General features: G+C 45.9%; 2 protein-coding genes across 2 annotated transcripts in view; one reads left to right on the top strand and one right to left on the bottom strand.

The window, feature by feature from the left end:
• Positions 1-2520: 2520 nt before the first annotated feature.
• Positions 2521-7200, top strand: LOC121046797. Its single transcript, XM_040501440.2, has 3 exons — positions 2521-2828; positions 5015-5155; positions 6812-7200. Exons 1-3 carry the CDS (start codon positions 2521-2523, stop codon positions 6933-6935), a joined length of 573 nt encoding a protein of 190 aa, XP_040357374.2. The 3' UTR covers positions 6936-7200.
• A 2055-nt stretch (positions 7201-9255) lies between these two features.
• Positions 9256-13161, bottom strand: part of LOC8026475 (probable methyltransferase TARBP1) — a 41805-nt gene continuing 37899 nt past the window's right edge. The window contains exon 24 of the mRNA XM_029974168.4: positions 9256-11048. Coding sequence (XP_029830028.3) covers positions 10901-11048 — 148 coding nt within the window. The 3' untranslated portion in view covers positions 9256-10900. The remainder of the gene's footprint in view (positions 11049-13161) is intronic.

Below are 13161 nucleotides of genomic sequence, written 5' to 3' on the forward strand. Positions count from 1 at the left end.
GAATCGGGGCCCCTCCGGAGACCCCCCGCTCTCGCCGCTTTCTCTTCTTCGGTTGGACGGGCCGGAAGCCAATTTCGGATGCTTGGATTGAGCAATGCTCGAAGTCAAACCTACTCCTGTGCTGTATTGTTTCCGGTTATTTTAAATTACGTTCTACAGACGTCTGCATCGTAAAAGACCGTGTGCCAACCATTGCGAACGAATATAAAACGAGCTATTGGAATTTAACCGAAATAAGCCAGCGTTTGTTTTGTCCGGATAATGCGAATATCAGCTACATTATTTGTTGAAACTAGGTCCTGGTTAAAGCAACATTATGGCACCGGCGTGCAATCGTGCACCACTCTAGCGGTTGTACTGCACTGGCTACATTGCTCATTTACAGCTGAGAAACGCCACGACGACGACGACGACGATGCAGAGCGAGCGCTTCCCGCGATACTTGGGAACCTCTCTGCTCCGTAAGCAGGGGCAAATCCAGAACTCCGTCTTTTTTTTTTTTTTTTTCTTTTTTTTTTTGAGGGGAAAGGGGGGGGGGGGCGGAAAAATGTTTATGGATACTATTTTCCCATTTGACGGAGTGGTTCTCCAAGTTCAGAGTACAAGTGTGCCTGCTAGGGTGCGACCTACCCTCTTTTGAACCCTCGTCCTTGAGTACCGAGCCTTCTACCACCTGGCAGGTTTTTTTTTTTTTTTTTTTTTTTTTTTTGGAGGGGGGGGGGGGGGTTCGGGGGTCTACCCATGTCAAATTGCCCTCCGAGAAGGAGGGAGGGGGGTCGACTTAGCTTGGGGGGGGGGGGGGGGGGGGGGGCGACGGGGGCGCCTTGTCTGCATAATTCAAGGTCTTGTGGCGGATTACAGAGCGCTATGAGGGTGCTTAGCGGGCTGCGGAAACGGTCTACTACAACTCCCCAATGGACCTTTTTCCAGTAAGCGTCTGCGCACGCGCACACCCTTTTCCCTTGACCGCCCTTTCGCCATTCTTGGGGGGGGGCACTGTTTTCTTGCGACACTAATCTGTTCCTATGGGAGAAGGCGAGTCCGGTTGCCCTCCATTTGTAGTTGGCGGCGAATCCGTCATGAGGCACTTCTTACTGGAAAAAGGTCCATTATGTCATGAACTTCGCAGTAGCGTGAACTTCTAACCGCTTCTCTTGGATTTCCAAGAGCCACCGAGCTGCTCAAACGATGGATATCGGTCCTCTGTTGCAACAGTGACTGGACTTCATCGAAGTGGAGTTTCGTTCGCTTTGAATCCGGCGACTTCGACAGTCGTGCCAGATATGTGTCCAACGTTGGTCACGTATTCATAAAACAACACAGTCAAGCTCAACTGCATGGTTCAATGTTGGTTGCGATGCAAACCAAGAACACTCTTAAACGTATTGGGAAGTTGTGTGAGCGATCAATAAAACCTTTCACACGGGCGTGCGCGAAATAATCGCTGCAAAAATTCGTAAGTATTTACATTTCTAACGATGCAAAACAAGCTGAACAAAGTTGCGCATATCGTTAGAACGCTAATATTTCTTTGCACGATGGTAGCGGAGTGTAAAAACAATTCCTCGAATTTATTGTTGTTACACGACCCAGTAAAAGGCAGCTGGCGCAGACAGCTGCCGCGACCATGAGCAGAACCACGGTAGAACCTGGGGCCGCTCAGTTCGTAGACGCAACCATGTCCCATTCAATGGCCACATGGGCGTACCAACCGGGGGGGGGGGGGGGGGGGGGAAGAGCCTGCTTCCCCCCCCCCCCCCCCCTAAAACAGCCGCCACTGGGCACTGCCCGGCGGCGCCCAAGGGATACCAAGGGCACCGCCCCCGGCCCTGGGGCGAGGGGGGGGGGGGGGAGGTGTTCAACAAGTTCGTACGCCACTCAATGGTCATGTAAAGAGGCGAGTGACATGGGAGGATTGCTTGGAAAAGCTACGTGCCTAACGTCAAGCCCTCCCCAAATAAAAAAAAAAAGCGAAAATTGATTGAAAATGTTTTAAAAGCGATTCACTAGCTTTTCGCTAATTATTTATATCGGTCTGGCCCCTAATAGTAATTGCCATCAATACCGAAATTCCAACATGACCCCTAAAACCAGTAATTAACACATTTTAGTTAATTAGTCAACTTAGCATCACGATTATCTCATCTAATGTCCTCCGAGCCTGATAAATACACGGTGAAGACGGGACTCGTACAATTCTTCTCCCCTTAAAAAAAAAAAAAAAAAAAAAAAAAAAAATATATATATATATATATATATATATATATATATATATATATATATATATATATATATATATATATATATATTGTTGAAATAAAATTAAGCAACCTCCCGGCTACGTCAGAACTAAATGTGGCAAGTCACGCGAAAATTGTCAACGTGACAGCGGAACGAATGCCTGCGTGGAGGCTTTGCATGCAGCCCGTGCGCATTTCGCGCCACCAAATTTGCTTCTCTCTACAATAGGATTGAGCACCAGCATGGCACGATGAGGTCACGCGAAAGCGTTGGTTGCAGATGCGCGTGCCGCTGCGGGCCCTCCTGATGGCCGCCTGGTTCGTGTCTTCGGCCGGCCTGTCCCGCCAGCGGCCCTCCAGCGGCGGCTTCCAGGAGGACCGGCCGGACCGCGGTCGCACCTTCACCAACTCGCAGGTGCTGGCCTTCAACGTATCCAACTTCATGGTGGTGCTCTTCCTCAAGGCCCTGCTCGTCGCCCTGGGATTCGCCACGGGGTTCAGCGGCCTGGGACTCTACGCCGGAGGCTACGGGCGCGCCGACGACCACGGGCCACCATTGTCGCCGGTCGCCGACCAAGGACGCATGACGTACATGACCTCTTGAACAATCGAAACTATCCGTGTGCAGCTTTCGAGGGGAACTGTAATTCTTATAAACTTAATGTGCGAAAAATGGTGAATCAATCTAATCAATCTAAAGTACGAGTAGGCGACGGAGGCGATCTCAAACGATCGTTTATCGGAAACAGATGGTTAGATAGCCCTCTATGCGAAGAGAAAGTCGTCTGCTTCTAGCACATGAGTTACGGTGACGTCAGAACGATGCCGAGCCGTGATTGGATTTGATTGAAAGGATAGTGGGTACCTCAATGCTAGACGCTTTGGGGTCTACCCAATATTTTTATTATTATTTTTTTAATCGGCCAATAAGAGCTCGGCGTTCTGACATCCTCGCAACCCCTGCAAAGAAGCAGACAAACTCCGCCATGTCTCTCTCTCTCTCTCATCTCTCCATGCACGCGTCTTCGTTCGTGCTTTGGAATTAACCGTGACGTTTCAGTCGGTTGCGATATTAGAAAAGCAGGAATGGTTCCGACCGCCCATAAAGTTGTTTTCTAAACTCAAACTACCTGCTTGCTTCATCTTCGTATCGAATAATGGAAGTATTAGAAAATCCTGCAACATTTCTCATTGTTTGAGGTCCGTTTCGGCAAGTGGGTATGTCCCCGGTATGTCGACTTGTTAGTGAGCACCGTCGAGTGCGCTTCTCACCGGGCTCTGCTACACTGCTGCACTGCTAAGAAGCGACACCCGCGGAGGGGACACCGAGTGGTCCTGTGCTTCTTACTTCGCCGCAGCGCAGTCGTGTGCTCGGGGGAAAACAACCCCCTCAAAGCTAGATGGTGCTCGCGCGCGCGTTCGATATTTAAAAGAAAAGCGATTAAAAACTTTCGTGAATGTTGATGGGACAACTCTACCTTGCTCCTAACATTTCAAATTTTTTTCTTTCAAATTCGTGATTAAAAAACAACAAAACTTTGACTTGGCCTAATTAGGCTGCACTGTAGCCTCATACAATAGTTCTCAAATCCCTCGTTTACTTGCCACGTAAGCACAGAAACACAGCCAATAAATGTAATGGTTAATTAAAATTAAGTTTGCTGCAGTAGCGGTAAAATGGCAGGTTGAAAATAACTCCAACGCGTTCAGCTACATTTTTATCGAAGAATTATTTATGACCCACGTGCCGACTTTCTATCATCATAAAAGTATCTCGGCGAAAGCCCGCGCTGCTTCTAGAACCCAGGATTTAAAGAAGGCAATGTCCTTACGCATGCACGTTTTGATCTGCATGAGCATCGCGCATGCTTTAACGTGGTGCACGTTAAAGGCCCCAGGCTACAAGCGGAAGTTAGTCTGCCTCAACTGGCGACTTGTCTCTCAGCTGTAGTTAAGAAATTTAGCCGGTGCAGTATAACTGCTAGCCTCGGTCACGGTTGTACTGCACGACCACAGGCCGATACGATGCTTATCCAGATCGAAACGGGCAGGGGAGGGGATTGAACGCAGGATCTCTGGGTTCTGCAGCGCAAGCTTTCGCTCCTCGTGCTCTTAGCTAACGTGCTCTGGCCCACTCGGTTACCAATCGCCGCCGCCGCCCCCCCCCCCCCCCCCCTCTACCCCCCACCCCACCCCTCTTCCGCAGTAGTCTGCTAATGTGTGGCTGCACACAAATGGGGAAGCAAAATGGACATTCTTTTTTAATTGAATGTTGGCCTGTCCACGTAAGAGATAATGCCTTTTCTTTCATTTCACACTTCACATGCCATAAAACACAAATCAATCAGTTTTGTTTTGTTCTTAGAGACACAGTTTCACACAAAAAAGTGCTTTTATAAATCTCGCTAGTGTCGCTTTTCCTCCTCAACTTCCCCATTTTCCCGCAGACCAGATGGTTCCTCCCTTTGGCGAAAAAAACAAGGAATTAATTGACTTCGTAATTAATAATTTGTTTGCACAAAACTTGCTAGACGTTAAACAAAGGGGGGTCCTAAGTCTCAAAAATAGCTAAAAAAAAAGAATTGCAGTAGCCAATAGGGTCTTGGAACATGATGTGTCACACAGGGAACCAGACGGAGTTTTAACGAGATGAGAACAAGGATAAAATATGTCCTTGTGGTGCAAAAGTTCCTTTTGCTGCCCTTAAGACCAATCACATCACTGAAACCGGCCAGTCATCAGAACGACAGCACTAAAGAGAGGGGCCTTCACAGGTGGCTCACCACATACCTGGCGGCCTTGAACACGGGCGACGATGCCTGCTTACGACGACTGGCTTGCGAAGACCCCGGCACAGCCCGGATGTACGCCAGCGGAAAGGAGATGCTGCTTTACGTGCTACGCAGGGCACCAGTGTGAGTACCACTGTGCTCCGTTCATGCCCAAGCTGACAGCGCGGTAGAAGCTGCATGCTTGTTGATCCAGTCACACGCCTGCCTTTCGCCAGGTGATCACCCTCCAACCCATGCCCAAGCGCAGAGTGTGGGGTCGGGCCTTGAATGGGAGGCTGCTGATTGGTCGGATGAATGCGTAGCTCTCACTGGATTGTCAGCTTAATGGCGACCAGAGTATATATTCCGTTTACCCTTACGGAAACAAAATGTTTGCACTTATTTCTTTGTTTAGGTGTGGTCTATGTTGTGCCAACAGCCCAGAGACACAGGCCTAGACTAGCGTTTCTGGCCTGGCAAGAGGAAAGTAATAAAAACTAATTTTACATCGAATTAAAATATTCCGAAATTGCACCTGTTGCTGGACTGTGAAGCTCCGTTGGAATGTGCCAGTTCGCAGTGGTATGGCTCGCTCGTGTAGTTACTTAGTCCTGAATGTGACTTGGTGCAGAACGCGAACGAGTTAACTACGTTGTGTTAGAGCTGCCACAGTACTTCTGCAGCGTGCGTTCTACACCGTCAAGATCACCGTTTCCGTACTCCTACAAAATCCTCTTCTGCCGGACAGAAAACCGGCTTCCAATTTCCTTCTCTCCTCTCTTCCTCTCCCCACAGGAGTTGGTCTCTGACCTACTCCCCTTAAAAAGGAGGAGCATCTTTCTCTTTCTCGAATCGAAAGGAGGAATCGAGGGCCTTCTTTCTGGCTGCTCGTCGGCCTTCGAGTTTAAAATGAAAGGAGTTGCATCTCAAAATGGATTGCAGCGGACGCTGTGAGCCACCCCAGTCAACCCTGCACCATGAATGCGTCGCGTGACTACACGCTCCGCGCATCACCGTGCCCCTCCTGAACGTCACGTGACGCGCACGTCGAATTGGACTGATTTCGATGGCTTGTGCAATCCTCTATGGTCCGTCGTAATGTAAAATGGAACGTAGTGGCACCGAGAGTGCTGCTACACTCACTCGCAGTACGAAAACGACGGGAAAAAGTTTCGGTTGTCTCGCCTCCACCTCAAGCTTCCTGCCTTCGATAACACTTCGGCCCCTCCCGAGCTTCGAGCGGGGTGGAGGCCGGGCACAAGAAAGAGACACCCCGCCGTTCTCGTCCCATAGATAACCATAGTGGCCGTGTCATGAAGAGTCATTGCCACACTGAGGTTCTCAACCGCCGTTTCCTCGTGAATGAAAACAATGCGACTGGGGGACTGACTTTCTGCTGCCGTGACCGAGGCAACAACATCGATGACACCTGGATAACATTTGCACTCATTCGTGGCACTGCTGGGAGCTCCAGCTTCTACTTTGCAGTCTCTTTACACATCTGTAGCAGAATAATGGCATTCAGAACATTCTTACATTACATTACGAAAATTCGTAGCTCTGGTCAGTACTATTGCAGCATTTCCTGTACGATGCTCACTTATTGGTCGTACTTAAAAAAATTGCAGTAGTGCCTTAAAAAAAAAAAAAAGACAATCTGCCACACTATTTTAGCTTGCCACTAGGAGCATGCAACTAACGCTGCAATGGCAAACAAAGCTAAACTTTGTAATCAAGAACATGTAGCTTTGCCCAACTTTTTATACTCTTTCCTAAACGCGAATGTGGGACTTCTTGCAGGTTGTTGCCCTACAACTCTGCATACGACCGGATGGTGGAATCGGTTCGCACCGCTGCCAGGATAGGCAGCAGGCATCAGCACCTCTGTCGTCGCAAGTACCCATGCCCAGTCTCCAGAAGATGACTTCAATAGATGTGCAAACTGGACTGTCCCAGCCTCAAGGGGAGAGGCATCACCAAAGGCATAGCTGTAGTCAACCTTTGTTAGGGAGCGATTTTGCGCTATCGTTCCGTCTACCCGATCTATGCTCGGCGACAAGTTAAGAACAAAGTAGGAGCTCTGTCTCGAGTGCGAGTTCTGCGTTTGATGGCACTTTGTCACGCAAGCATCCAAAGCCTGGCAGAAGGTTACGAGCGCATGGTGAAGGTGGAGCACCCACTGGGATGTTAACCTGTCACCGAATATACAGTGGCAACTGTCTATCGTACCAGGGTGTGCCGATATACACACCCAAAACAAATTGAGAAACAGAAATGCCAAAGCACTAACCAAAGATACAAGCTCTCACTGAAAACTGCCAGTGAACTTGCATCCTAGGAAAAGACGTGAATCAATCTAGGAGTAAAATATCCAGATCTCACCATGTTAAACAGACAAATATGCATGAAGGCTCCCTACACTTTATGGTTGGCACTAAGGTTTCCACCACAGTGTAAGCAAGGTAAGCTGCCCATGTAACACTTCAATCAAGACGCTGGTTAAAATTCTATGCCAGATTGTCACCTTGTGAAACCGTATGATTGGCAGATAGCTTTGTGCAAAGATCCATGCAGGATTAACTCCTCTTGTGATACTCTAGGAGTGGAAAAAAACCTTGTACTACTACAGTATTCTAGAGAAGATTCTTTCTCCTTGCGACATGATACAATTGGCAGAAAACTTTGTGTCATAGCCTATGTAGGATTATCTTTCTCCATGACATTACAATTCACAAGCAGTAGTCTGTGAACGCCTATGTAATAATTTTCAACTCGCGACAGTGTGATTGGTAGACACCTTTCTTAGAAAACCTAAAACTCAGTTCTTGCCCTTTTGAAACTCTGAGCTATTGCATACTGTGAACCAGTTTTATAGCGATGCTGCTGAACGTTCACTAAAAGCCAATTTCCGTGTTAACTTTGTATCATTAAACTCATCATTCTCAGCAGAGAATGAGCCAGGCACGTAGCCAGGATTTTGTTTTGGGGGGGGGCTTGCCCATGACAAAATGCTGTATGAGGGGGAGGGGAGAGGAGGTCCCAGCAAAATGGAAGATTTCGGGGGGGGGGGGGGGGGGGAGGGGGGGGCGGGCCTCATGGGCTTCCCCCCCCCCCCCTGGCTACGTGCCTGGAATGAGTCATTACAGTCGGAGGCACTGACATCTGTTCCTGCCCCAGTGCCACATGAGGAGGAAAATCACCCAAGATGTCTCAGGTCTACTTCTTGTGGCTGAGCAAAGATAGGCTGTTCCTTTTACTGCTTATAAAGGGTCAAAATATGCACGTGTCTGGGACAATCTATAGCGTTGCCTTTTGCACAGAAAGAGGTTCAGTGCAACCACTGTTGTGGCTTAGCAATTGATCACACATTGTACAGGTCATAATTATCATTTGTATATTAAACCTGATCACACCACATTCTATTACAGAAGGATGCGTTTGGCATTTTCCACTCTAGCTGTGTGTGATAAAAGTTTTCAAAGAGCCTGCGGTAGGTCTTGAAAGGAGATGAAACATGGTGACACTCAGCAACTAAGATTTCGGACCAAGTAATTTTCTATCTATTAAATGTCCTACGCTCCCAGCTTTCTGCTTCGTATTCAAGACGTTTTTCTTTTTTTTTTTTTAATTTTACAAAATTAATGTATGGCCAGTATCTATTACAAGAAGGAGGTTAGTAATATACTTGCTTTCCATCACAAAGCAAAAAGTGTCACTTAGAGACTAAAGGACATGTACATATTTAATCATGTACCTGCATAGAAAAAGGAACACATAAAAATGCCTACACAAAATTGACCATATAAAAAATTACCATTTACGACACTTTGAGGAAACGATAGCTCGCCGTCTTGACCTCCCATGAACTAATTTTGTACACCTTTTTTTAGTCAACACATTATGAAGGTGCCCATCGAATTCTAATTTCTCATCAAATTCACATCTCAAATTCCTGAGTGCTATTTGGACATAGAGATACTCACATAAACTGAGTTCAATCAATCTTTTTTCACAAAGGTGCTTTTCGGTGCTGCATATTTCATACTAAAATTACGTAAGCATTGATATTAGGAAAAAAAAAATTAAGACTCAAAATCTTGTTTTTTTTCCTCAGCACAGAAAGGAAAACGGTAAAAAAAACGTCTGGTTGATGCTGCCACTCACAGAGGGTGCAACCCGGACGAAAACGTGAAAGCTTTGTTGAGATGAATACTTGAAAGCAGATACAGCATCAAAAGTTTCAGTGCCCTCAGTTTATTGGTTTATTTATAAAGAAAAAAAGGAAACAAATAGCATTTAGTAACATTCAGTGTCAAACATCACATGTTTATGCACAATGAGTTGTTCCACGCCACATACCTGATGACTGAAAAGGTGAATGGGGTCTTATCAGTGTAATACGTATGAATAAAGGCACCAAGTTTGTTCACTAACCATTTAAAGAATGCACAATGTTTCAATGGGATATTTACACTATGTATCAGTCAAGATAGTATCAAGTTCAACCTTGTTACAACAGATTTAGTTACAGCAAACATCTGGCTGTAACATATTAATAATTTGTTAAGTTTAATTGGTCTTCCAGTCTATGCCACTGAGCCAATTTTGCTTATTACAGACTCTGTTATAACATATATTTGGATATAACGAACTGTATATTAGGAAGTTTGTAAGTAATTCACCATTCCATTATAGCGGACTCTTCGAGAGCAGTTGTTATTTCGGACATTAAGCGGCCTTGGTTCGGTAGTGGTGGCATCCATTTTGCTAAATGTTGTCATCGCTCCCTGTACCTAGTGAGCCTGGTACGACCCAAAGTACACAGCGATGATGATCATCCGTATAGTACAATAAAAAATCACTACTACCTTTTAAAATTCGGAAGTGTCAATAAACCAGTTCTTTTCTAATATCCATTCTCATTTCGTGATTCTCACTGGTTAGAACAGACTCCAGTCATAATCCACCTCAAAGCCTGTAGTAAGAGTATCTGCACTCTACATACTCGTTTTACAACAGACCAAAATCTCCAGTACTATCAGGGTCTGTTATATCGAGTTCATACTTAGTATTGGGTATCTGAAGGAGCAGTTAACTTCTCCGAGTGTTTTCGAAAGAATTCCTTCTGCCACAGGCATGCACACCTGGGGCCATTCAAAGATAAAAGGGTTTGTATTTTTTAGTGCTTTACATTATGAAACAAATTTCTTATATTTGTTGGCATCCTGAAGACAAAGGTGACACTGCTAACTCAACAATAAAAGTTGAAAATTTGGAATCTCCGAGATTTAAGTTTTATAATAAAATAGAGGAACAGAGACGCTATAGTCACACCGTTGCCAAGGCATGACACTACCTACGAAAGATAAATTCGGAAGCATCTAGTAGTTCCGTACTGCATTAAAAATAGCAAAAAGCAATTTTGCACATTTCCTCTTTAATATTAAGTGAATAAACTTGGTAAAAAATAAATGAAAAAACGCAACTTTATGGTTTTAAGAGAAGCCTCTGAAACGTGTTGTCATTTATAAATTGCAGATTTCCTGCCTATCATACCATGGATAACTTTCGAGGCACTTTCGACGAGAGGAGGAGTGTGCGTGCACGCCTTTAATTGGCATTCGAGCATGTGCCCTTATACCTTTGACTGCATACTCACAGAAAGTTGTCTGCAACCATAGTATGTTTTAACCACAAATATTTACATCTCCACTGACAGTCACGAATACGTGCGGTGAACTGGCAGTCGTCTTACGTTAGCTGTTTTCAGATTTCTTGTAAAAGTAATGTTGCAAATTAGCGTCTAGCAAACTGTCACCTGCAAGAGCTCAGCTCCAAATATTGCTGGATTTCAATACCTTGAACGAGCTTAACGAGCGGGTCACAAACTCAAGTGAGATGCTGCTTGGCGTACTCCCAGATCAAGATGGCTCCGCTCACGTGGACATTGAGCGAGCGTATCACTCCGCGTTGGGGGATCTCGACGCACACGTCCAGCAGCTGAATCAGTTCGACGGGAAGGCCCTCCTTTTCGTTCCTGCCGAGAAAAACGAAATTAGACCGACTCCACGCCAGTAACCGAAATGAACATAGATAATAGATTCAGCACCCAGCAGAGACAGAGGTCATTGTTGCTTTGCCTACTAAATAAGCTATGCTTAAAGACCGACATACAACCTCAGTTTTCCGCAGGGAAGATAATCCCCTTAGCACTCTTCTCTCCCTAAGCTGCTTGGGGAGCCAAGTTGGGGCAAAGTAAAAGGTGGAGGGGATATAAAAAAAAAAGAGGCGGGAAAAAGTGAAAAGCACAAAGTGTACAAAGTTAAAGGGGCACTAGAGAGGATTCTGCGATTGTCTGTTCTTGGTCATAACTGACTCTACGGGCCATAGGCATCCTAAAAATCCAAAAATTATAATCATGCGATGCCGATTTCCCTACTAAAAACGTGATGAAGGGTCGGGACACCCCACATATTGATCGGAATTTTCTGCTCGGGAAAGGTGGGGCATACTTCAGCAGCGGTGTCAGCATGGTAACTATGGGCGCTCAATGGCCAATCGCAAGCTGTCTCGCTTGGAAAGGCGGCTCGCGATTGGCCGACCAGCGCACATCGTCACCATGCTGACTCCACTACTGTGGTATGGCCCGACTTTCCACAGTGAAAAAATCCTCTGAGAAAGGGGTGTGTCCCGACCTTTCATCACGTTTTTAATAGGGAAAGTGACGTGGCACGATTGTAATTTTTAATTTTTAGGATGCTTAGGACCCGTAGAATCAGTTATGACCAAGAACAGACGATAGCAGAATTCTCTTTAGTTCCCCTTTAAGGAATATGTACTCCAGTTTCCTACCTTTTCGTGGGTGTCGCCATTTCGGCACTCGGTCATTTTAGCGCAACTGGCAATTGTTGCGATTTGAAAATGCAACTTCCCGAGTTTTAGATACTCTGTCAGGTTAAGGAACTTTGCAAGATGAACCAGGACGAGGAGCTCTGCATAACAGAATATGTCACTATTCGACCAACTCTGCGAATGTCACTCGAAACGGGGCGTCTGTTTCAAAACTGAAAATAACTGCAATTCTGCCCAGAGGGCGTTCAGTTTTCAAAGGGAATCTACATTTGTGAGAAGCTATGCTAAAACGAAATACTTGAATGGTGTCCAAAATTAAAGAGCTTGCTCTACAGTGGGCTGCAAAAATCGGTGCACGCACGTAGCGAGCTCAAATTTTCATAGAAGTAGTAACAATTGCGTGATGTATTTTACCTCGAAAAATTTCAAGTTGTGGCTCTGTTTTCGTGGAAAGTTAAAACGCCCCTGACATTTTCGATGGCGGCTTCTGACACAGGTGACAGAATTGACCGAGAGTTCTGCTAGATTGTTTGTAGTTCGTTGGTTAGTTAGCGGCACATGATCTGTATTGAGACAACGGTCAGCGACAGTTCATTGTGCAAACAGAGACGGGATTCTTGTTTTGTGTTCTCCGCTCCAGTACATGCAGTTTTCAGAGTGGCCACTGTGGTACAAATGGCGATGCGACGATCTCGTCGAGCTTGGCACTGAGGTATGGGATGGAGCCGGCCTCCCGAAGCAGGCTTGTAAGGAAGTCTGCCAATCGAGCTGTTTCGGTAACATCGGCCCTGACATTTCACCTTAAGAACAACCACTAAAATACACTTTTGGCCAAAGTTTATGCATGTTACGTGCAGGCACAGATAATACCTGCTCCTTTTAGAGCGATCTCCTCTATCTAGTATACCGTACAGTAAGGATTGTCTTCTTTATAAAAACATGTCGTGCAACAAACGTTAAAGGAATAGTGAACCTAATTCGGATTTCGCAAAATAAGGCCTCAGAAGCATTGAATGGGATGCTACGAACTCCAAAACATCACTCATACATAGATATCTGAAACGGATGGCTGTATTTCTGGAAAAGAAGGGCTTGATCCAACGAGGACTATGACGTCACGATTTTTCTGGAACGGTTGAGAATGAGGGGAAGCAGCCTCGCTTCCTTCCTCCTTGCTTCAGTTCACCTGCTTGAGGGGACGAAGCGAAGAGGAGAGGGAGTGAGAATCGTGACGTGACATGTCTCGTCGGCCATGTTTAATAGAGCACTTCTTTTCCAAAAGTATGGCCAATCGTTGC

The sequence above is a fragment of the Ixodes scapularis genome, unplaced genomic scaffold (assembly GCF_016920785.2).
Source record: "Ixodes scapularis isolate PalLabHiFi unplaced genomic scaffold, ASM1692078v2 PGA_scaffold10__122_contigs__length_95168666, whole genome shotgun sequence".
In the NCBI taxonomy this organism is placed as follows: domain Eukaryota; kingdom Metazoa; phylum Arthropoda; class Arachnida; order Ixodida; family Ixodidae; genus Ixodes; species Ixodes scapularis.